This window comes from Oncorhynchus keta, chromosome 6 (assembly GCF_023373465.1).
Source record: "Oncorhynchus keta strain PuntledgeMale-10-30-2019 chromosome 6, Oket_V2, whole genome shotgun sequence".
Taxonomy (NCBI): Eukaryota; Metazoa; Chordata; class Actinopteri; order Salmoniformes; family Salmonidae; genus Oncorhynchus; species Oncorhynchus keta.
The window spans coordinates 2035697-2063208 of record NC_068426.1 but is presented as its reverse complement, the minus strand read 5'-3'; the positions used below and the strand labels follow the sequence as shown (position 1 = coordinate 2063208).

The 27512-nt window shown below is 41.4% G+C and overlaps 1 protein-coding gene across 5 annotated transcripts in view; it reads right to left on the bottom strand.

Annotated features, from left to right (window-relative positions):
- Window positions 1-27512, bottom strand: part of LOC118383109 (cell adhesion molecule 2-like) — an 884842-nt gene that overhangs the window by 303493 nt on the left and 553837 nt on the right. For 4 of the 5 annotated variants that reach the window (XM_052520137.1, XM_052520141.1, XM_052520140.1 and 1 more), the window contains exon 2: window positions 26726-26752. The exons of the other annotated variant lie outside the window; for it this stretch is intronic. In XM_052520137.1, the coding sequence (XP_052376097.1) occupies window positions 26726-26752 (27 nt within the window). The remainder of the gene's footprint in view (window positions 1-26725; window positions 26753-27512) is intronic. 5 annotated transcript variants of the gene reach the window in all.

The window sequence follows — 27512 nt, the reverse complement described above, 5'->3', positions numbered from 1 at the left end:
TATGTCCAAATACCTCCTTTTTGTTTGTGCGTTTAGCGCACAATCGAAACTCACGAGGCGCGGGCAAGTCCAGGCGAAAGTTCAGATGAAAAGGCATATTACAGTTCGTAGAAACATGTCAAGCGAAGTATAGAATCAATCTTTAGGATGTTTTTATCATAAATCGTCAATAATGTTTCAACCGGACAATTCCTTTGTCTGTAGAAATGCAATGGAACGCAAACTAAGACTGAGCTCATGGCACTCTGCCAGAACCCTGACTAACAGCTCTCATTCCCCCCCTCCTTCACAGTAGAAGCATCAAACAAGGTTCTAAAGACTGTTGACATCTAGTGGAAGCCTTAGGAAGTGCAATATGACCCCCACAGACACTGTATATTCGATAGGCAATGACTTTGAAAAACTACAAACCTCAGATTTCTCACTTCCTGTTTGGATTTTTTCTCAGTTTTTTGACTGCCATATGAGTTCTGTTATACTCACAGACATCATTCAAACAGTTTTAGAAACTTCAGAGTGTTTTCTATCCAAATATACTAATTATATGCATATTCTAGCTTTTAGGCCTGAGTAACAGGCAGTTTACTCTGGGCACCTTTTTATCCAAGCTACTCAATACTGCCCCCCAATTCGGCTTGTCACCAAAAGCACTCACAAACGTTTACAGATGCACAAAACGAGAGCATCCTGGCGGGCTGTATCACCGCCTGGTACAGTAACTGCTCCGCCAACAACCGTAGGGCTCTCCAGAGGGTAGTGAGGTCTGCACAACACATCACTGGGGGTAAACTACCTGCCCTCCAGGACACCTACACCACCCGATGTCACAGGAAGGCCATAAAGATCATCAAGGACCTCAACCACCCGAGCCACTGCCTGTTCACCCCGCTATCATCCAGAAGGCGAGGTCAGTACAGGTGCATCAAAGCAGGGACCGAGAGACTGAAAAACAGCTTCTATCTCAAGGCCATCAAACTGTTAAACAGCCATCACTAACATTGAGTGGCTGCTGCCAACATATTGACTCAAATCTCCAGCCACTTTAATAATTAAAATTGGATGTAGTAAATATATCACTAGTCATTTTAAACAATGCCACTTTATGTAATGTTTACATACCGTACATTACTCATCTCATATGTATATACTGTACTCGATACCATCTACTGCATGTTGCCTATGGAAGTTCTGTACCATCACTCATTCATATATTTATATGTACATATTCTTAGTCATTCCTTTACACTTGTGTGTAGTTGTTGTGAAATTGTTAGATATTACTGCATGGTCGGAACTAGAAGCACAAGCACTTCGCTACACTCACATTAACATCTGCTAACCATGTGTATGTGACGAATAACATCTGCTAACCATGTGTATGTGACCAATAACATCTGCTAACCATGTGTATGTGACCAATAACATCTGCTAACCATGTGACCATTAACATCTGCTAACATGTGTATGTGACGAATAACATCTGCTAACCATGTGTATGTGACCAATAACATCTGCTAACTATGTGTAGTGACCAATAACATCTGCAACCATGTGACCATTAACATCTGCTAACCATGTGTATGTGACGAATAACATCTGCTAACCATGTGTATGTGACCAATAACATGTGCTAATCATGTGTATGTGACCAATAACACTGCTAACCATGTGACCATTAACATCCTAAATGTGTATGTGACGAATAACATCTGCTAACCATGTGTATGTGACCAATAACATCAGCTAACCATGTGTATGTGACCAATAACATCTCTAACCATGTGTATGTGACCAATAACATCTGCTAACCATGTGTATGTGACCAATAACATCTGCTAACCGTGTGACCAATAACATCTGCTAACCATGTGTATGTGACCAATAACATCTGCTAACCATGTGTATGTGACCAATAACATCTGCTAACCATTGTATGTGACCAATAACATCTGCTAACCATGTGTATGTGACCAATAACATCTGCTAACCATGTATATGTGACCAATAACATCTGCTAACCATGTGTATGTGACCAACATCATTCTAACCATGTGTATGTGACCTTTAACATCTGCTAACCATGTGTATGTGACCAATAACATCTGCTAACCATGTGTATGTGACCAATAACATCTGCTAACCATGTGTATGTGACCAATAACATCTGCTAACCATGTGTATGTGACCAATAACATCTGCTAACCATGTGACCATTAACATCTGCTAACCATGTGTATGTGACGAATAACATCTGCTAACCATGTGTATGTGACCAATAACATCTGCTAACTATGTGTATGTGACCAATAACATCTGCTAACCATGTGACCATTAACATCTGCTAACCATGTGTATGTGACGAATAACATCTGCTAACCATGTGTATGTGACCAATAACATGTGCTAACCATGTGTATGTGACCAATAACATCTGCTAACCATGTGACCATTAACATCTGCTAACCATGTGTATGTGACGAATAACATCTGCTAACCATGTGTATGTGACCAATAACATCTGCTAACCATGTGTATGTGACCAATAACATCTGCTAACCATGTGTATGTGACCAATAACATCTGCTAACCATGTGTATGTGACCAATAACATCTGCTAACCGTGTGACCAATAACATCTGCTAACCATGTGTATGTGACCAATAACATCTGCTAACCATGTGTATGTGACCAATAACATCTGCTAACCATGTGTATGTGTATGTGACCAATAACATCTGCTAACCATGTGTATGTGACCAATAACATCTGCTAACCATGTGTATGTGACCAATAACATCTGCTAACCATGTGTATGTGACCAATAACATCTGCTAACCATGTGTATGTGACCAATAACATCTGCTAACCATGTGTATGTGACCAATAACATCTGCTAACCATGTGTATGTGACCAATAACATCTGCTAACCATGTGTATGTGACCAATAACATCTGCTAACCATGTGTATGTGACCAATAACATCTGCTAACCATGTGTATGTGACCAATAACATCTGCTAACCATGTGTATGTGACCAATAACATCTGCTAACCATGTGTATGTGACCAATAACATCTGCTAACCGTGTGTATGTGACCAATAACATCTGTTAACCATGTGTATGTGACCAATAACATCTGCTAACCATGTGTATGTGACCAATAACATCTGCAAACCATGTGTATGTGACCATTAACATCTGCTAACCATGTGTATGTGACCAATAACATCTGCTAACCATGTGTATGTGACCATTAACATCTGCTAACCATGTGACCAATAACATCTGCTAACCATGTGTATGTGACCAATAACATCTGCTAACCATGTGACCAATAACATCTGCTAACCATGTGACCAATAACATCTGCTAACCATGTGTATGTGACCAATAACATCTGCTAACCATGTGTATGTGACCAATAACATCTGCTAACCATGTGTATGTGACCATTAACATCTGCTAACCATGTGACCATTAACATCTGCTAACCATGTGACCATTAACATCTGCTAACCATGTGTATGTGACCAATAACATCTGCTAACCATGTGTATGTGACCAATAACATCTGTTAACCATGTGTATGTGACCAATAACATCTGCTAACCATGTGTATGTGACCAATAACATCTGTTAACCATGTGTATGTGACCAATAACATCTGCTAACCATGTGTATGTGACCAATAACATCTGCTAACCATGTGTATGTGACCAATAACATCTGCTAACCATGTGTATGTGACCAATAACATCTGCTAACCATGTGTATGTGACCAATAACATCTGCTAACCATGTGTATGTGACCAATAACATCTGCTAACCATGTGTATGTGACCAATAACATCTGCTAACCATGTGTATGTGACCAATAACATCTGCTAACCATGTGTATGTGACCAATAACATCTGCTAACCATGTGTATGTGACCATTAACATCTGCTAACCATGTGTATGTGACCATTAACATCTGTTAACCATGTGTATGTGACCAATAACATCTGCTAACCATGTGTATGTGACCAATAACATCTGCTAACCATGTGTATGTGACCAATAACATCTGCTAACCATGTGTATGTGACCATTAACATCTGCTAACCATGTGTATGTGACCATTAACATCTGTTAACCATGTGTATGTGACCAATAACATCTGCTAACCATGTGTATGTGACCAATAACATCTGCTAACCATGTGTATGTGACCAATAACATCTGCTAACCATGTGTATGTGACCAATAACATCTGCTAACCATGTGTATGTGACCATTAACATCTGCTAACCATGTGTATGTGACCAATAACATCTGCTAACTATGTGTATGTGACCAATAACATCTGCTAACCATGTGTATGTGACCAATAACATCTGCTAACCATGTGTATGTGACCAATAACATCTGCTAACCATGTGTATGTGACCAATAACATCTGCTAACCATGTGTATGTGACCAATAACATCTGCTAACCATGTGTATGTGACCAATAACATCTGCTAACCATGTGTATGTGACCAATAACATCTGCTAACCATGTGTATGTGACCAATAACATCTGCTAACCATGTGTATGTGACCAATAACATCTGCTAACCATGTGTATGTGACCAATAACATCTGCTAACCATGTGTATGTGACCAATAACATCTGCTAACCATGTGTATGTGACCAATAACATCTGCTAACCATGTGTATGTGACCAATAACATCTGCTAACCATGTGACCAATAACATCTGCTAACCATGTGTATGTGACCAATAACATCTGCTAACCATGTGTATGTGACCAATAACATCTGCTAACCATGTGTATGTGACCAATAACATCTGCTAACCATGTGTATGTGACCAATAACATCTGCTAACCATGTGTATGTGACCAATAACATCTGCTAACCATGTGTATGTGACCAATAACATCTGCTAACCATGTGTATGTGACCAATAACATCTGCTAACCATGTGTATGTGACCAATAACATCTGCTAACCATGTGTATGTGACCAATAACTCTTAGCGACAGAATATGGAGAATAAACAGAGGGCATCATCAAGACCCGAAATTTGTGAAAAACTTAAATGAAAAAATACAAACCTGCTAGAGGACAGAGAAAAGCCGACTCTGATATAATTTGTGATGCCTTTATGGTGTTAGTGGAATGATAATCTCATACTCTGTAAAAGTTAGAAATAAATATATCACTAACTTAGAAAAAGACCATAAAGCAACTTTACAGAGTAAAGAAGAAAATAAAATGTCTTTAACTTTTGAAGAGAGCCAACAACTACAGGTTGAACTCAAATAAATGTATTTAACTTTTGAAGAGAGCCAACAACTACAGGTTGAACTCAAATAAATGTCTTTAACTTTTGAAGAGAGCCAACAACTACAGGTTGAACTCAAATAAATGTCTTTAACTTTTGAAGAGAGCCAACAACTACAGGTTGAACTCACATAAACCTACTGCTACAAGGCAAATAAACCTGGTAAACATCTCGCAGCCCAAGTACACGCCAAACCAATTATAATTTAAAAAGATAAAGATACAAATATGTTAATTAGAAACAGCAACGCGATTAATTACGATTTTAAAAGCTTCTACGAAAATGTATATAAATCAGGATTAAATATGAACATTTGTAGAAATCAGAATAAAACTTCAGTCGGACTGAACCTCTTCGACTCAGCAACTCTGAATCAATTATCAGCTGACCAAAAATAATCACTAGAAACAGAGATCACCAAAGAAGAAGAATCACTAGAAACAGAGATCACCAAAGAAGAAGAATCACTAGAAACAGAGATCACCAAAGAAGAAGAATCACTAGAAACAGAGATGACCCATGAAGAAGAATCACTAGAAACAGAGATCACCAAAGAAGAAGAATCACTAGAAACAGAGATCACCAAAGAAGAAGAATCACTAGAAACAGAGATGACCCATTAAGAAGAATCACTAGAAACAGAGATGACCCAGGAAGAAGAATCACTAGAAACAGAGATGACCCAGGAAGAAGAATTACTAGAAACAGAGATGACCCAGGAAGAAGAATCACTAGAAACAGACATGGCCCAGGAAGAAGAATCACTAGAAACAGAGATGACCCAGGAAGAAGAATCACTAGAAACAGAGATGACCCAGGAAGAAGAATCACTAGAAACAGAGATGACCCAGGAAGAAGAATCACTAGAAACAGAGATGACCCAGGAAGAATAATCACTAGAAACAGAGATGACCCAGGAAGAAGAATCACTAGAAACAGAGATGACCCAGGAAGAAGAATCACTAGAAACAGAGATGACCCAGGAAGAAGAATCACTAGAAACAGAGATCACCAAAGAAGAAGAATCACTAGAAACAGAGATCACCAAAGAAGAAGAATCACTAGAAACAGAGATGACCCATTAAGAAGAATCACTAGAAACAGAGATGACCCAGGAAGAAGAATCACTAGAAACAGAGATGACCCAGGAAGAAGAATTACTAGAAACAGAGATGAACCAGGAAGAAGAATCACTAGAAACAGACATGGCCCAGGAAGAAGAATCACTAGAAACAGAGATGACCCAGGAAGAAGAATCACTAGAAACAGAGATGATCCAGGAAGAAGAATCACTAGAAACAGAGATGACCCAGGAAGAAGAATCACTAGAAACAGAGATGACCCAGGAAGAAGAATTACTAGAAACAGAGATGACCCAGGAAGAAGAATCACTAGAAACAGACATGGCCCAGGAAGAAGAATCACTAGAAACAGAGATGACCCAGGAAGAAGAATCACTAGAAACAGAGATGACCCAGGAAGAAGAATCACTAGAAACAGAGATGACCCAGGAAGAAGAATCACTAGAAACAGAGATGACCCAGGAAGAAGAATCACTAGAAACAGAGATGACCCAGGAAGAATAATCACTAGAAACAGAGATGACCCAGGAAGAAGAATCACTAGAAACAGAGATGACCCAGGAAGAAGAATCACTAGAAACAGAGATGACCCAGGAAGAAGAATCACTAGAAACAGAGATGACCCAGGAAGAAGAATTACTAGAAACAGAGATCACCAAAGAAGAAGAATCACTAGAAACAGAGATCACCAAAGAAGAAGAATCACTAGAAACAGAGATCACCAAAGAAGAAGAATCACTAGAAACAGAGATCACCAAAGAAGAAGAATCACTAGAAACAGAGATGACCCAGGAAGAAGAATCACTAGAAACAGAGATGACCCAGGAAGAAGAATCACTAGAAACAGAGATGACCCAGGAAGAATAATCACTAGAAACAGAGATGACCCAGGAAGAAGAATCACTAGAAACAGAGATGACCCAGGAAGAAGAATCACTAGAAACAGAGATGACCCAGGAAGAAGAATCACTAGAAACAGAGATGACCCAGGAAGAAGAATCACTAGAAACAGAGATGACCCAGGAAGAATAATCACTAGAAACAGAGATGACCCAGGAAGAAGAATCACTAGAAACAGAGATGACCCAGGAAGAAGAATCACTAGAAACAGAGATGACCCAGGAAGAAGAATCACTAGAAACAGAGATCACCAAAGAAGAAGAATCACTAGAAACAGAGATGACCCAGGAAGAAGAATCACTAGAAACAGAGATGACCCAGGAAGAAGAATCACTAGAAACAGAGATGACCCAGGAAGAAGAATCACTAGAAACAGAGATGACCCAGGAAGAAGAATCACTAGAAACAGAGATGACCCATTAAGAAGAATCACTAGAAACAGAGATGACCCAGGAAGAAGAATCACTAGAAACAGAGATGACCCAGGAAGAAGAATTACTAGAAACAGAGATGAACCAGGAAGAAGAATCACTAGAAACAGACATGGCCCAGGAAGAAGAATCACTAGAAACAGAGATGACCCAGGAAGAAGAATCACTAGAAACAGAGATGATCCAGGAAGAAGAATCACGAGAAACAGAGATGACCCAGGAAGAAGAATCACTAGAAACAGAGATGACCCAGGAAGAAGAATCACTAGAAACAGAGATGACCCAGGAAGAAGAATCACTAGAAACAGAGATGACCCAGGAAGAAGAATCACTAGAAACAGAGATGACCCAGGAAGAAGAATCACTAGAAACAGAGATGACCCAGGAAGAAGAATCACTAGAAACAGAGATGACCCAGGAAGAAGAATCACTAGAAACAGAGATGACTCAGGAAGAAGAATCACTAGAAACAGAGATGACCCAGGAAGAAGAATCACTAGAAACAGAGATGACCCAGGAAGAAGAATCACTAGAAACAGAGATGACCCAGGAAGAAGAATCACTAGAAACAGAGATGACCCAGGAAGAAGAATCACTAGAAACAGAGATGACCCAGGAAGAAGAATCACTAGAAACAGAGATGACCCAGGAAGAAGAATGTCTTCATATGTACTTCATGTAGTTCACATGGACTTCATACTTGCTATTAAAACCAGGGAAATCTGGAGAGTACATTGCTGAGTACAGACCCATAAGTTTACTAAACTGTGATAATAAAATAATAACTAGCAATAGATTGGTAAAAGTCTTACCAGACTTACCAAATGGGGTTTATTAAAAATAGACACTTACAAACAAATACAATAACATGTTTTAAGTTTAATACAATACGCTACAAAACAAGTTATAGATTTTTCAATAAGGTCTGTTGATGATGAACAAAGCCTTGAGACGGTCTTTATATGACCTCCTCTATTAAAATAATGTATTAATGTATAATGTAAAATAATAATTAAATAATATAATAATAATAACAACTTTCCAGCTGAAACAATACATTCAATTAAATATGTATTTAAATATCAGAATTAAAAAATGCACATAATACATTATCTTATGAAATCGCCCCTCCCCCCGACACTGACGAGTACTTTAAAATCTCAGGATATAAAATGAATGTTGAAAAATCTGAAGTAATGGCAATAGGAAAAACTAAAAAATCAACGATGATCTACAGCAGGTATTTAAGTGGACCACAAAAACTATTCAATACTTAGGATGCTTAATAAGTTACTACAAACAACACACACACATACATACAGTATATATATATACATACACACACACACACAACTGTATTCCATTACTCAACAATATGAAAGCAGATGAAATGTAAGTGAATAATCTTCCCAGAATACACCTCTTCGGAAACGGCTGCCAAAGGTTTTATTCCAATTACTTCACTGAAGACATTCTTTATTAAAATAATAAACTTGATAGAAAAAAACTCATAGAAGACAGGACCAGAGGAGCTGTCTGACAGGTGGTAGACTATTCCTCTCCTCAAACTAGGCTGTGGAGCTCCTCTAGTCCTGTCTGACAGGTGGTAGACTATTCCTCTCCTCAAACTAGGCTGTGGAGCTCCTCTGGTCCTGTCTGACAGGTGGTAGACTATTCCTCTCCTCAAACTAGGCTGTGGAGCTCCTCTGGTCCTGTCTGACAGGTGGTAGACTATTCCTCTCCTCAAACTAGGCTGTGGAGCTCCTCTGGTTCTGTCTGACAGGTGGTAGACTATTCCTCTCCTCAAACTAGGCTGTGGAGCTCCTCTGGTCCTGTCTGACAGGTGGTAGACTATTCCTCTCCTCAAACTAGGCTGTGGAGCTCCTCTGGTCCTGTCTGACAGGTGGTAGACTATTCCTCTCCTCAAACTAGGCTGTGGAGCTCCTCTGGTCCTGTCTGACAGGTGGTAGACTATTCCTCTCCTCAAACTAGGCTGTGGAGCTCCTCTGGTCCTGTCTGACAGGTGGTAGACTATTCCTCTCCTCAAACTAGGCTGTGGAGCTCCTCTGGTTCTGTCTGACAGGTGATAGACTATTCCTCTCCTCAAACTAGGCTGTGGAGCTCCTCTGGTTCTGTCTGACAGGTGGTAGACTATTCCTCTCCTCAAACTAGGCTGTGGAGCTCCTCTGGTCCTGTCTGACAGGTGGTAGACTATTCCTCTCCTCAAACTAGGCTGTGGTGCTCCTCTGGTCCTGTCTGACAGGTGGTAGACTATTCCTCTCCTCAAACTAGGCTGTGGAGCTCCTCTGGTTCTGTCTGACAGGTGGTAGACTATTCCTCTCCTCAAACTAGGCTGTGGAGCTCCTCTGGTCCTGTCTGACAGGTGGTAGACTATTCCTCTCCTCAAACTAGGCTGTGGAGCTCCTCTGGTCCTGTCTGACAGGTGGTAGACTTCCTCTCCTCAAACTAGGCTGTGGAGCTCCTCTGGTCCTGTCTGACAGGTGGTAGACTTCCTCTCCTCAAACTAGGCTGTGGAGCTCCTCTGGTCCTGTCTGACAGGTGGTAGACTTCCTCTCCTCAAACTAGGCTGTGGAGCTCCTCTGGTCCTGTCTGACAGGTGGTAGACTTCCTCTCCTCAAACTAGGCTGTGGAGCTCCTCTGGTCCTGTCTGACAGGTGGAGAGAAACAAAATGGTGCAGAGTGACGTGGGTCTGGGAAGCGGGGATGTCATTGCCTTCTGTGTATGTCTTTACGCTGTCGTCTTTATGCTGTCGTCTTTACGCTGTCGTCTTTACGCTGTCATGGTATACTGTCATGGTATGTTGTCATCTGTACGCTGTCATGGTATACTGTCATGGTATACTGTTGTCTTTACGCTGTCATCTGTACGCTGTCATGGTATGCTGTCATGGTATGCTGTCATGGTATGCTGTCGTCTTTATGCTGTCATGGTATGCTGTCATGGTAGGCTGTCATTGTATGCTGTCGTCTTTATGCTGTCATGGTATGCTGCCATGGTATGCTGTCGCCTTTATGCTGTCATGGTATGCTGTCATGGTATGCTGTCATGGTATGCTGTCATGGTATGCTGTCATGGTATGCTGTCGTCTTTATGCTGTCATGGTATGCTGTCATGGTATGCTGTCGTCTTTATGCTGTCATGGTATGCTGTCATGGTATGCTGTCATGGTATGCTGTCATGGTATGCTGTCGTCTTCACACTGACGAGTACTTTAAAATCTCATGATATTGAAATGAATGTTGAAAAATCTGAAATAATGGCAATAGGAAAAACTAAAAAGTAATGATGATCTACAGCAGTCATTTAAGTGGACCACAAAAACTATTAAATACTTAGGATGCTTACAGTCAATAACAGAATAGAAAAGTCTATATAAATTGTGTGAAAATGAAGTATGATTAGGGAGGTAAGGAAATAAAAATGGGCCACAGTGATGAAATAATGACAATAAAGCAAATAAACACTGGAGTGATAGACGTGCAGAAGATGAATGTGCAAGTAGAGATACTAGGGTACAAAGGAGCAACACAATATATCAATAAAATAAATAACAATATGGGGATGAGGTAGTTGGATGGGCTATTTGCAGATGGGCTATGTACAGGTACATTGATCTGTGAGCTGCTCTGACAGATGGTGCTTAAAGTTAGTGAGGGAGATATGAGTCTCCAGCTTCAGTGATTTTTGCAATTAGTTCCAGTCATTTGCATCAGAGAACTGGAAGGAAAGGCAGCCAAAGGAGGAATTGGCTTTGGGGATGACCAGTGAAATATACCTGCTGGATCGCGTGCTACAGGTGGGTGCTGCTATGGTGACCAGTGAGCTGAGATAAGGCGGGGCTTTACCTAGCAAAGACTTATAGATGACCTGGAGCCAGTGGGTTTGGCGACGAATATGAAGCGCGGGCCAGCAAACGAGAGCATACAGGTCGCGGTTGTGGGTAGTGTATGGGGCTTTGGTGATAAAACGGATGGCACTGTGATAGACTGCATCCAATTTGCTGAGTCGAGTCTTGGAGGCTATTTTGTAAATTACATCACCGATGTCAAAGATCGGTAGGGTAGTCAGTTTTACGAGGGCATGTTTGGCAGCATGAGCGATAGGAAGCCGATTCTAGATTTAATTTTGGATTGGATACACTTAATATGAGTCTGGAAGGAGAGTTTAAAGTCTAACCAGACACCTAGGTATTTGTAGTTGTCCACATATTCTAAGTCAGAAACGTCAAGAGTAGTGATGCTTGTCGGGCGGGTGGGAAGGTGCGGGCAGCGATCGGTTGAAGAGCATGCATTTAGTTTTACTTGAATTTAAGAGCAGTTGGAGGCCATGGAAGGAGAGTTGTATGGCATTGAGGCTCGTCTGGAGGTTAGTTAACACAGTGTCCAAAGAAGGGCCAGAAGTATAGAGAATGGTGTCGTCTGCGTAGTCTGCGTAGAGGTGGATTAGAGAATCACCAGCAGCAAGAGCAACATCATTGATGTATACAGAGAAAAGAGTCGGCCCGGCAATTGAACCCTGTTGCACCCCCATAGAGACTGCCAGAGGTCCAGACTACATGCCCTCCGATTTGACACACTGAACTCTGTCTGAGAAGTAGTTGGTCAACCAGGCGAGGCAGTCATTTGAGAAACCAAGGATGTTGAGTTTGCCGTTAAAAATGCGGTGATTGGCAGAGTCGAAAGCCTTGGCCAGGTCATGAAGACGGCTGCACAGTACTGTCTTTTATCGATGGCAGTTATGATATCGTTTAGGACCTTGAGCGTGGCTGAGGTGCACCCATGACCAGCTCGGAAACCAGATTGCATAGCGGAGAAGGTACGGTGGGATTTGAAATGGTCGGTGATCTGTTTGTTATCTTGGCTCTCGAAGACCTTAGAAAAGCAGGGTAGGATAAATATAGGTCTGTAGCAGTTTGGGTCTAGCGTGTCTCCCCTTTTGAAGAGGGGGACGACCGCGGCAGCTTTCTAATGTTTGGGGATCTCAGACGATACAAAAGAGGTTGAACAGGCCGATAATAAGGGTTGCAACAATTGCGGTGGATAATTTTAGAAAGAGAGGGTCCAGATTGTCTAGCCCAGCTGATTTGCAGGGGTCCAGATTTTGCAGCTCTTTCAGAACATCAGCTATCTGGATTTCGGTATAGGAGAAATGGGTGAGGCTAGGGCAAGTTGCTGTGGGGGTGCAGAGCTGTTGACCGGGGTAGGGGGTAGCCAGGTGGAAAGCATGGCCAGCTGTAGAAAAATGCTTATTGAAATTATAGATCAGTGTTTCCTAGCCACAGTGCAGTGGGCAGCTGGGAGGAGGTGCTCTTATTCTCCGTGGACTTTACAGTGTTTCCTAGCCACAGTGCAGTGGGCAGCTGGGAGGAGGTGCTCTTATTCTCCGTGGACTTTACAGTGTTTCCTAGCCACAGTGCAGTGGGCAGCTGGGAGGAGGTGCTCTTATTCTCCGTGGACTTTACAGTGTCCCAGAACTTTTTGGAGTTTGTGCAACAGGATGCACATTTCTGTTTGAAAAAGCTAGCCTTCGCTTTCCTAACTGCCTGTGTATATTGGTTCCTAACTTCCCTGAAAAGTTGCATATTGCGGGGGCTATTCGATGCTAATGCTGTACACCACAGGATGTTATTGTGCCGGTCAAGGTCAGTCAGGTCTGGAGTGAACCAAGGGCTATATCTGTTCCTGGTTCCACATTTTTTGAATGGGGCATGCTTATTTAAGATGGTGAGGAAGGCACTTTTAAAGAATAACCAGGTATCCTCTACTGACGGAGGGGTCAATATCTATTGGAAGCAGAAATAGTTGAATGGGTCCTGTTATAATGTGTCCCCATGTTGTGTGTATGTACTGATATGTTGTACTGATATGTTGTACTGATATGTTGTACTGATATGTTGTACTGATATGTTGTACTGATATGTTGTACTGATATGTTGTGTGTATGTACTGATATGTTGTACTGATATGTTGTGTGTATGTACTGATATGTTGTACTGATATGTTGTACTGATATGTTGTGAGTATGTACTGATATGTTGTGCTGATATGTTGTGCTGATATGTTGTGAGTATGTACTGACATGTTGTACTGATATGTTGTACTGATATGTTGTGTGTATGTACTGATATGTTGTACTGATATGTTGTGTGTATGTACTGATATGTTGTACTGATATGTTGTGTGTATGTACTGATATGTTGTACTGATATGTTGTGTGTATGTACTGATATGTTGTACTGATATGTTGTGTGTATTTACTGATATGTTGTACTGATATGTTGTGTGTATGTACTGATATGTTGTGTGTATGTACTGATATGGTGTACTGATATGTTGTACTGATATGTTGTATTGATATGTGTGTATGTACTGATATGTTCTGTGTATGTACTGATATGTTGTACTGATATGTTGTGTGTATGTACTGATATGTTGTACTGATATGTTCTGTGTATGTACTGATATGTTGTACTGATATGTTGTGTGTATGTACTGATATGTTGTACTGATATGTTGTGTGTATGTACTGACATGTTGTACTGATATGTTGTACTGATATGTTGTGTGTATGTACTGATATGTTGTGTGTATGTACTGATATGTTGTGTGTATGTACTGATATGTTGTGTGTATGTACTGATATGTTGTGTGTATGTACTGATATGTTGTGTGTATGTACTGATATGTTGTGTGTATGTACTGATATGTTGTACTGATATGTTGTGTGTATGTACTGATATGTTGTGTGTATGTACCGATATGTTGTGTGTATGTACTGATATGTTGTACTGATATGTTGTGTGTATGTACTGATATGTTGTGTGTATGTACTGATATGTTGTGTGTATGTACTGATATGTTGTACTGATATGTTGTGTGTATGTACTGATATGTTGTACTGATATGTTGTGTGTATGTACTGATATGTTGTACTGATATGTTCTGTGTATGTACTGATATGTTGTACTGATATGTTGTGTGTATGTACTGATATGTTGTGTGTATGTACTGATATGTTGTGTGTATGTACTGATATGTTGTGTGTATGTACTGATATGTTGTACTGATATGTTGTGTGTATGTACTGATATGTTGTACTGATATGTTGTGTGTATGTACTGATATGTTGTACTGATATGTTGCGTGTATGTGCTGATATGTTGTACTGATATGTTGTGTGTATGTACCAACATGTATCTGTAACTGATTGACACTACATGTGAATGCCAACACGTCAAAGAGTTAAGGGGATCTCCACCCCTATACAAACCCTACGAATAGTGTAAAGGGTATTTTGAAGCTAGGATACTGATAATCTCTAGGTGTGTGGGGTATACTAGGACACTGATAATCTCTAGGTGTGTGGGGTATACTAGGACACTGATAATCTCTAGGTGTGTGGGGTATACTAGGATACTGATCATCTCTAGGTGTGTGGGGTATACTAGGATACTGATAATCTCTAGGTGTGTGGGGTATACTAGGATACTGATAATCTCTAGGTGTGTGGGGTATACTAGGATACTGATAATCTCTAGGTGTGTGGGGTATACTAGGACACTGATAATCTCTAGGTGTGTGGGGTATACTAGGACACTGATAATCTCTAGGTGTGTGGGGTATACTAGGACACTGATAATCTCTAGGTGTGTGGGGTATACTATGACGCTGATAACAGTCTCTAGATGTGTGGGGTATACTAGGATACTGATAGCAGTCTCTAGGTGTGTGGGGTATACTAGGACACTGATAATCTCTAGGTGTGTGGGGTATACTAGGATACTGATAATCTCTAGGTGTGTGGGGTATACTAGGATACTGATAATCTCTAGGTGTGTGGGGTATACTAGGACACTGATAATCTCTAGGTGTGTGGGGTATACTAGGATACTGATAATCTCCCGGTGTGTGGGGTATACTAGGATACTGATAATCTCTAAGTGTGTGGGGTATACGAGGATACTGATAATCTCTAGGTGTGTGGGGTATACTAGGATACTGATAATCTCTAGGTGTGTGGGGTATACTAGGATACTGATAATCTCCCGGTGTGTGGGGTATACTAGGATACTGATAATCTCTAGGTGTGTGGAGTATACTAGGATACTGATAATCTCTAGGTGTGTGGGGTATACTAGGATACTGATAATCTCCCGGTGTGTGGGGTATACTAGGACACTGATAATCTCTAGGTGTGTGGGGTATACTAGGATACTGATAATCTCCCGGTGTGTGGGGTATACTAGGATACTGATAATCTCTAGGTGTGTGGGGTATACTAGGACACTGATAATCTCTAAGTGTGTGGGGTATACTAGGATACTGATAATCTCTAGGTGTGTGGGGTATACTAGGACACTGATAATCTCTAGGTGTGTGGGGTATACTAGGATACTGATAATCTCTAGGTGTGTGGGGTATACTAGGACACTGATAATCTCTAAGTGTGTGGGGTATACTATGATGCTGATAACAGTCTCTAGGTGTGTGGGGTATACTAGGATACTGATAGCAGTCTAGATGTGTGGGGTATACTAGGATACTGATAGCAGTCTAGATGTGTGGGGTATACTAGGATACTGATAGCAGTCTCTAGGTGTGTGGGGTATATTAGGACACTGATAGCAGTCTCGAGGTGTGTGGGGTATACTAGGATACTGATAGCAGTCTCTAGGTGTGTGGGGTATACTAGGATACTGATAGCAGTCTCTAGGTGTGTAGGGTATACTATGATTCTGATAACAGTCTCTAGGTGTGTGGGGTATACTAGGATACTGATAGCAGTCTCTAGGTGTGTGGGGTATACTATGACGCTGACAACAGTCTCTAGGTGTGTGGGGTATACTAGGATACTGATAGCAATCTCTAGGTGTGTGGGGTATACTAGGATACTGATAACAGTCTCTAGGTGTGTGGGGTATACTATGATGCTGATAACAGTCTCTAGGTGTGTGGGGTATACTTGGATACTGACAGCAGTCTCTATGTGTGTGGGGTATACTATGATGCTGATAACAGTCTCTAGGTGTGTGGGGTATACTAGGATACTGATAGCAGTCTAGATGTGTGGGGTATACTATGATGCTGATAACAGTCTCTCGGTGTGTGGGGTATACTAGGATACTGATTGCAGTCTAGATGTGTGGGGTATACTAGGATACTGATAACAGTCTCTAGGTGTGTGGGGTATACTAGGATACTGATAGCAGTGTCTAGGGTGTGTGGGGTATACTAGTATACTGATAGCAGTCTCTAGGTGTGTGGGGTATACTTGGATACTGATAACAGTCTCTAGGTGTGTGGGGTATACTATGATGCTGATAACAGTCTCTAGGTGTGTGGAGTATACTAGGATACTGATAGCAGTCTATAGGTGTGTGGGGTATACTATGATGCTGATAGCAGTCTCTAGGTGTGTGGGGTATACTAGGATACTGATAGCAGTCTCTAGGTGTGTGGGGTATACTAGGATACTGATAACAGTCTCTAGGTGTGTGGGGTATACTATGATGCTGATAACTGTCTCTTGGTGTGTGGGGTATACTAGGATACTGATAGCAGTCAAGATGTGTGGGGTATACTATGACAATGATAACAGTCTCTATGTGTGTGGGGTATACTAGGATACTGATAGCAGTCTCTATGTGTGTGGGGTATACTAGGATACTGATAACAGTCTCTATGTGTGTGGGGTATACTAGGATATTGATAGCAGTCTCTATGTGTGTGGGGTATACTAGGATACTGATAGCAGTCTATAGGTGTGTGGGGTATACTAGGCTACTGATAGCAGTCTCTAGGTGTGTAGGGTATACTATGATGCTGATAACAGTCTCTAGGTGTGTGGGGTATACTAGGATACTGATAGCAGTCTCTATGTGTGTGGGATATACTAGGATACTGACAACAGTCTCTAGGTGTGTGGGGTATACTAGGATACTGATAGCAATCTCTATGTGTGTGGGGTATACTAGGATACTGATAACAGTCTCTAGGTGTGTGGGGTATACTATGATGCTGATAACAGTCTCTAGGTGTGTGGGGTATACTTGGATACTGACAGCAGTCTCTATGTGTGTGGGGTATACTATGATGCTGATAACAGTCTCTAGGTGTGTGGGGTATACTAGGATACTGATAGCAGTCTAGATGTGTGGGGTATACTATGATGCTGATAACAGTCTCTCGGTGTGTGGGGTATACTAGGATACTGATAGCAGTCTAGATGTGTGGGGTATACTAGGATACTGATAACAGTCTCTAGGTGTGTGGGGTATACTATGATGCTGATAACAGTCTCTAGGTGTGTGGGGTATACTAGGATACTGATAGCAGTCTCTAGGTGTGTGGGGTATACTAGGATACTGATAACAGTCTCTAGGTGTGTGGGGTATACTAGGATACTGATAACAGTCTCTAGGTGTGTGGGGTATACTAGGATACTGATAACAGTCTCTAGGTGTGTGGGGTATACTAGGATACTGATAGCAGTCTCTAGGTGTGTGGGGTATACTAGGATACTGATAACAGTCTCTATGTGTGTGGGGTATACTAGGATGCTGATAGCAGTCTCTAGGTGTGTGGGGTATACTATGACACTGATAACAGTCTCTAGGTGTGTGGGGTATACTATGACGATGATAACAGTCTCTAGGTGGGTGCGGTATACTATGACGCTGATAACAGTCTCTAGGTGTGTGGGGTATACTATGACGCTGATAACAGTCTCTAGGTGTGTGGGGTATACTATGACGCTGATAACAGTCTCTATGTGTGTGGGGTATACTAGGATACTGATAGCAGTCTCTAGGTGTGTGGGGTATACTAGGATACTGATAACAGTCTCTAGGTGTGTGGGGTATACTATGATGCTGATAACAGTCTCTAGGTGTGTGGGGTATACTAGGATACTGATAGCAGTCTCTAGGTGTGTGGGGTATACTAGGATACTGATAGCAGTCTATGTGTGTGGGGTATACTAGGATACTGATAGCAGTCTATGTGTGTGGGGTATACTAAGATACTGATAACAGTCTCTATGTGTGTGGGGTATACTAGGATACTGATAACAGTCTCTATGTGTGTGGGGTATACTAGGATACTGATAGCAGTCTCTATGTGTGTGGGGTATACTAGGATACTGATAGCAGTCTCTAGGTGTGTGGGGTATACTAGGATACTGTTAACAGTCTCTAGGTGTGTGGGGTATACTAGGATACTGACAGCAGTCTCTATGTGTGTGGGGTATACTATGATGCTGATAACAGTCTCTATTTGTGTGGGGTATACTAGGATACTGATAGCAGTCTAGATGTGTGTGGGGTATACTAGGATACTGATAACAGTCTCTAGGTGTGTGGGGTATACTAGGATACTGATAACAGTCTCTAGGTGTGTGGGGTATACTATGATGCTTATAACAGTCTCTTGGTGTGTGGGGTATACTTGGATACTGACAGCAGTCTCTATGTGTGTGGGGTATACTATGATGCTGATAACAGTCTCTAGGTGTGTGGGGTATACTAGGATACTGATAGCAGTCTAGATGTGTGAGGTATACTAGGATACTTATAACAGTCTATGTGTGTGGGGTATACTAGGATACTGATAGCAGTCTCTAGGTGTGTGGGGTATACTAGGATGCTGATAACAGTCTCTAGGTGTGTGGGGTATACTATGATGCTGATAACAGTCTCTAGGTGTGTGGGGTATACTATGACGCTGATAACAGTCTCTAGGTGTGCGGGGTATACTAGGATACTGATAGCAGTCTCTATGTGTGTGGGGTATACTAGGATACTGATAGCAGTCTCTAGGTGTGTGGGGTATACTATGACGCTGATAACAGTCTCTAGGTGTGTGGGGTATACTAGGATACTGATAGCAGTCTCTTGTTGTGTGGGGTATACTAGGATACTGATAGCAGTCTCTAGGTGTGTGGGGTATACTAGGATACTGATAACAGTCTCTAGGTGTGTGGGGTATACTATGATGCTGATAACAGTCTCTAGGTGTGTGGGGCATACTTGGATACTGACAGCAGTCTCTATGTGTGTGGGGTATACTATGATGCTGATAACAGTCTCTAGGTGTGTGGGGTATACTAGGATACTGATAGCAGTCTAGATGTGTGGGGTATACTATGATGCTGATAACAGTCTCTCGGTGTGTGGGGTATACTAGGATACTGATAGCAGTCTAGATGTGTGGGGTATACTAGGATACTGATAGCAGTCTCTAGGTGTGTGGGGTATACTAGTATACTGATAGCAGTCTCTAGGTGTGTGGGGTATACTTGGATACTGATAACAGTCTCTAGGTGTGTGGGGTATACTATGATGCTGATAACAGTCTCTAGGTGTGTGGAGTATACTAGGATACTGATAGCAGTCTATAGGTATGTGGGGTATACTATGATGCTGATAGCAGTCTCTAGGTGTGTGGGGTATACTAGGATACTGATAGCAGTCTCTTGGTGTGTGGGGTATACTAGGATACTGATAGCAGTCTCTTGGTGTGTGGGGTATACTAGGCTACTGATAGCAGTCTCTAGGTGTGTGGGGTATACTATGATGCTGATAACAGTCTCGAGGTGTGTGGGGTATACTAGGATACTGATAACAGTCTTTATGTGTGTGGGGTATACTAGGATACTGATAGCAGTCTCTATGTGTGTGGGGTATACTATGATGCTGATAATAGTCTCGAGGTGTGTGGGGTATACTAGGATACTGATAACAGTCTTTATGTGTGTGGGGTATACTAGGATACTGATAGCAGTCTCTAGGTGTGTGGGGTATACTATGATGCTGATAACAGTCTCTAGATGTGTGGGGTATACTAGGATACTGATAGCAGTCTAGATGTGTGGGGTATACTAGGATACTGATAACAGTCTCTAGATGTGTGGGGTATACTAGGATACTGATAGCAGCTGTCTGTTTATCACCACAAACCGATGCTGACACTAAGACTGCACTCAATGATCTGTATACGGCCAAAAGCAAACAGGAAAACGCTCACCCAGAGGTGGTGCTCCTTGTGGCCGGGGACTTTAATGAAGGGAAACTTAAATCTGTTTTACCTCATTTCTACCAGCATGTTAAATGTGCAACCAGAGGGGAGAGAAACTCTAGACCACCTTTACACCACACACGTAGAGACGCGTACAAAGCTCTCCCTCCTTTTGGCAAATCTGACCATAATTCTTGCTTACAAGCAACAACTAAAGCAGGAAGCACCAGTGACTTGGTTAATAAACAAGTGGTCAGATGAAGCAAATGCTAAGCTACAGGACTGTTTTGCTAGCACAGACTGGAATATGTTCCGGGATTCTTCCGATGGCATTGAGGAGTACACCACATCAGTCACTGGCTTTATCTATAAGTGCAACGATGACGTCATCCCCACAGTGAACGTACGTACATACCCCAACCAGAAGCCATGGATTACAGGCAACATCCTGTAATCAACATACTGACAAAAAGGATAGAGCTGCCGCTTTCAAGGAGTGGGACTCTAACCCGGAAGCTTATAAGAAATGCTATGCCCTCCGACGAACCATCAAACAGGCAGAGAGTCATCACAGGACTAAGATCGAATCGTACTACACCGGCTCCGACGCGTGTCGGATGTAGCAGGGCTTTCAAACTATTACAGAATACAAAGGGAAGCACAGACACGAGCTGCCCAGAGACACGTGCCTATCAGACGAGCTAAAATACCTCTATGCTCGCGTCGAGGCAAATAACACTGAAACATGCATGAGAGCACCAGCTGTTCCAAAAGACTGTGTGATCAAACTCTCTGTAGCCGATGTGAGACCTTTAAACAGGTCAACATTCACAAGGCCGAAGGGACAGACGGATTACCAGGACGTGTACTCCGAGCATGCGCTGACCAACTGGCAAGTGTCTTCTCTTCACTGACATTATCATCCTCTCTCTGTCTGAGTCTGTAATACCAAAATGTTTCAAGCAGACCACCATAGTCCCTGTGCTCAAGAACACTAAGGTAACCTGCCTAAATGACTACCGACCCATAGCACTCACATCTGTAGCCATGAATCCACAGATGATGCAATCTCTATCACACTCCACACTGCCCTTTCCCACATGGACAAAAGGAACACCTACGTGAGAATGCTGTTCATTGACTACAGCTCAGCGTTCAACACCATAGTGCCCTCGAAGTTCATTACTAAGCTAAGGATCCTGGGGCTAAACACCTCCCTCTGCAACTGGATCCAGGACTTCCTGACTGGCCACCCCCAGGTGGTAAGGGTGGGTAACAACACATCCGCCACTCTGATCCTCAACAAGGGGACCCCTCAGTGGTATATGCTCAGTCCCCACCTGTACTCCCTGTTCACACATGACTGTATGGTCAGGCATGACTCCAACACCATCATTAAGTTTGCCGATGACACAACAGGGTCACTGATGACACACTGTTGTCACTGACAATGATGAGAGCCTATAGGAAGGAGGTCATAGACCTGGCCGTGTGGTGCCAGGACAACAACCTCTCCCTCAACGTGATCAAGACAAAGGAGATGATTGTGGACCACAGGAAAAAGAGGAGCGAGCACGAACCCCCTTCTCATCGACAGGGATGCAGTGGAGCAGGTTGAGAGCTTCAAGTTCCTTGGTGTCCAAATCACCAACAAACAAGCACACCAAGACAGTCGTGAAGAGGGCACGACAAAACATATTATCCCTGAGGAGACTGGAAAGGTTTGGCATGGGTCCTCAGATCCTCAAAATGTTTTACAGCTGCAACATCGAGAGCCTCCTGACTGGTTATATCACTGCCTGGTCTGGCAACTGCCCGGCCTCCGACCGCAAGGCACTACGGAGGGTAGAGCATACTGCCCAGTACATTTGGGCTCCCGAGTGGCGCGGTGGTCTAAGGAACTGCATCTCAGTGCAAGAGGCATCACTACAGTCTCTTGGATCTAATCCAGGCTGTAGCACATTCGGCTGTGATTGGGAGTCTCATTGGGCGGTACACAATTGGCCCAGCATTGTCCGTATTTGGCCCGGGTAGGCTGTCATTGTAAATAAGAATTTGTTCTTAACTTAGTTGCCTAGTTAAACAAAGGTCAAATAGACTTCTCTCTGCGGTCATTGTTGGTTAGGGGCGTAAGCATTTCACTGTAAGGTCTTCTCTCTGCGGTCATTGTTGGTTAGGGGCGTAAGCATTTCACTGTAAGGTCTTCTCTCTGCGGTCATTGTTGGTTAGGGGCGTAAGCATTTCACTGTAAGGTCTTCTCTCTGCGGTCATTGTTGGTTAGGGGCGTAAGCATTTCACTGTAAGGTCTTCTCTCTGCGGTCATTGTTGGTTAGGGGCGTAAGCATTTCACTGTAAGGTCTTCTCTCTGCGGTCATTGTTGGTTAGGGGCGTAAGCATTTCACTGTAAGGTCTTCTCTCTGCGGTCATTGTTGGTTAGGGGCGTAAGCATTTCATCTACACCTTTTGTATTTGGCGCATGTGACCAATACATACATATTTTTAAAATATTTTTTTTTTATATGAAATGTAATTTACGGACTGCCTCTCCTTCCTGTTAGTGATGTCACATGTTAGATAATAATAATAATAATAATAGATCTGTCAAAAGCGTCATATGAGCTATAAAAAAGTCACCATCTTGTTTCTCACTGCTTTAGGAATCACACAAAACTGCACACACGCCGCTGACACACCGTGGTCCTGCTTTCATTACTCTCATATGTCATTATAGGAAATCCATTCCTTCCTTAATAGGGGAATAGACAGTCTGTAGATCACTGAGACAAGTACAAGTCCTCTCCACTCACTCAATTGATTAACGACTGTGTGTGTTTGTTTGTTTGTTTGTTTGTTCTCATCTCTGATTGGAGGAAAAGGCCTGTCTGGATTTATGCTGATCAGAGAACTGATACAGGCTCCATTTGGAGGCTCCGGAGTGGCGCAGCAGTCTACAGGCACTGCATCTCAGTGCTCGTGGCGTCACTACAGACCCTGGTTCGATTCCAGGCTGTAGCACGAACGGCCGTGATCGAGAGTCCCATAGGGCGATGCCCAATTGGTCCAGCGTCATCCGGGTTAGGGTTTGGCCAGGGGGTGAGGCAGTCATTGTAACAAGAATTGGTTCTTAACTGACTTGCCTAGATAAATGTTTTATTTTATAGGTTAAAACATTCTCCAGCAACAGCACTACATCAACGTGTGGGTTATCCCTCTCTCGCTCCCATTGTGTGTGTGTGTGTGTGTGTGTGTGTGTGTGTGTGTGTGTGTGTGTGTGTGTGTGTGTGTGTGTGTGTGTGTGTGTGTGTGTGTGTGTGTGTGTGTGCGTGCGTGCGTGCGTGCGTGCGCGTGTGTCTCAGATATTTCTCCAAGAAAGCCAATGTTTCACCCCACAAGGGAGATAATATACTTGCATACAACCACCTACGTTAGTGACAATATAATACAACATGCTAATACATCAATAGACCACCATTACCATCTACCTACAAAACAACAATCCCAGATGAAACAACATAACCACTGACTACTCACAACACAGACTAGAGAATATAACTAACAACGCAACATCTGCAGGGCAAAAAATACAACTAACAACTAGTATAGAAGACTTCTAGAACAGCTAACGTATATTAGGAACTATAGTAACTAGTATAGAAGACTTCTAGAACAGCTAACGTATATTAGGAACTATAGTAACTAGTATAGAAGACTTCTAGAACAGCTAACGTATATTAGGAACTATAGTAACTAGTATAGAAGACTTCTAGAACAGCTAATGTATATTAGGAACTATAGTAACTAGTATAGAAGACTTCTAGAACAGCTAGCGTATATTAGGAACTATGGTAACTAGTATAGAAGACTTCTAGAACAGCTAACGTATATTAGGAACTATAGTAACTAGTATAGAAGACTTCTAGAACAGCTAACGTATATTAGGAACTATAGTAACTAGTATAGAAGACTTCTAGAACAGCTAGCGTATATTAGGAACTATAGTAACTAGTATAGAAGACTTCTAGAACAGCTAACGTATATTAGCAACTATAGTAACTAGTATAGAAGACTTCTAGAACAGCTAGCGTATATTAGGAACTATAGTAACTAGTATAGAAGACTTCTAGAACAGCTAACGTATATTAGGAACTATAGTAACTAGTATAGAAGACTTCTAGAACAGCTAACGTATATTAGGAACTATAGTAACTAGTATAGAAGACTTCTAGAACAGCTAGTGTATATTAGGAACTATAGTAACTAGTATAGAAGACTTCTAGAACAGCTAGCGTATATTAGGAACTATAGTAACTAGTATAGAAGACTTCTAGAACAGCTAACGTATATTAGGAACTATAGTAACTAGTATAGAAGACTTCTAGAACAGCTAGCGTATATTAGGAACTATAGTAACTAGTATAGAAGACTTCTAGAACAGCTAACGTATATTAGGAACTATAGTAACTAGTATAGAATACTTCTAGAACAGCTAACGTATATTAGGAACTATAGTAACTAGTATAGAAGACTTGTAGAACAGCTAACGTATATTAGCAACTATAGTAACTAGTATAGAAGACTTCTAGAACAGCTAACCTATATTAGGAACTATAGTAACTAGTATAGAAGACTTCTAGAACAGCTAGCGTATATTAGGAACTATAGTAACTAGTATAGAAGACTTCTAGAACAGCTAACGTATATTAGGAACTATAGTAACTAGTATAGAAGACTTCTAGAACAGCTAGCGTATATTAGCAACTATAGTAACTAGTATAGAAGACTTCTAGAACAGCTAACGTATATTAGGAACTATAGTAACTAGTATAGAAGACTTCTAGAACAGCTAGCGTATATTAGCAACTATAGTAACTAGTATAGAAGACTTCTAGAACAGCTAACGTATATTAGGAACTATAGTAACTAGTATAGAAGACTTGTAGAACAGCTAACGTATATTAGGAACTATAGTAACTAGTATAGAAGACTTGTAGAACAGCTAACGTATATTAGGAACTATAGTAACTAGTATAGAAGACTTGTAGAACAGCTAACGTATATTAGCAACTATAGTAACTAGTATAGAAGACTTCTAGAACAGCTAACGTATATTAGGAACTATAGTAACTAGTATAGAAGACTTCTAGAACAGCTAACGTATATTAGGAACTATAGTAACTAGTATAGAAGACTTAGAACAGCTAGAACAGCTAACATATATTAGGAACTATAGTAACTAGTATAGAAGACTTCTAGAACAGCTAACGTATATTAGAACTATAGTAACTAGTATAGAAGAGTAGAACAGCTAACGTATATTAGAACTATAGTAACTAGTATAGAAGACTTCTAGAACAGCTAGCGTATATTAGCAACTATAGTAACTAGTATAGAAGACTTCTAGAACAGCTAACGTATATTAGGAACTATAGTAACTAGTATAGAAGACTTCTAGAACAGCTAACGTATATTAGCAACTATAGTAACTAGTATAGAAGACTTCTAGAACAGCTAACGTATATTAGGAACTATAGTAACTAGTATAGAAGACTTGTAGAACAGCTAACGTATATTAGGAACTATAGTAACTAGTATAGAAGACTTGTAGAACAGCTAACGTATATTAGGAACTATAGTAACTAGTATAGAAGACTTGTAGAACAGCTAACGTATATTAGGAACTATAGTAACTAGTATAGAAGACTTCTAGAACAGCTAACGTATATTAGGAACTATAGTAACTAGTATAGAAGACTTCTAGAACAGCTAACGTATATTAGGAACTATAGTAACTAGTATAGAAGACTTGTAGAACAGCTAACGTATATTAGGAACGATAGTAACTAGTATAGAAGACTTGTAGAACAGCTAACATATACAAGGTATAATAGAGAAACCACAGCAGAACAGCTAGAGCGGAGGAGGAGACAACCCACCAACTCACCTCTCAATGTGCTTTTCTGTGCTGTCACTGCAGGAGCCACCAACAAAAACATAGAAGAGGAAAAAGAGGAGGATGAAGAGGAGGAGATGGAAAGAGGAGGATGAAGAGGAGGAGATGGAAAGAGGAAAACAGAAAATAAAAGAGGAAATAGACAGGAGAGAACAATAGATTAGATCGATGTGTCTCGAGGAAAGACAGCATAACCAGTACGTTCCGGAGATATGAGGGAGAAAATACACATTAGTTGCTGCTACTCTATAGCGAAAAACTGAAGGTACATAAACGGTCAACCCATAACACAGTTAGTCATTACACCAAGTGATCTGAACCTACTGAAGGAGTCCCCAGGTGTTGGGTTAAGGTGGCTTCAATATGTTGATATAAACACTGCTGTTACAGTTAGACAAACATGTAGAAATTAAAGATTTCCTGACTAGTGCCCTTGTTTTATTGTTGTTTTAATGTTTCCACGGCAACCATACATTCTCTGAAGTTGATTAACAACAGAAACAAAAGTCGTCAGAAGATAAGAGGTTTTCTTACTAAAGATAACATTTCTTAGTAAGAATGATTGATTCTTAGAAAACATTTTCTATAAGAAAAACGCAGGCCTCGCTTTCGTGCCAACTGCCACATTTAGTTATTTTATTCATGTAGGCTACATTGTCCCGCAAAATCAGCCGTATATCTTGCATTGAGAAGTTTGAACGCGGTCACCTTAAAACATGCACGCCCCTCCGACGTGAAATAGATTGCAGATCTAGTGTCGTGTTACCGTACCGTACCT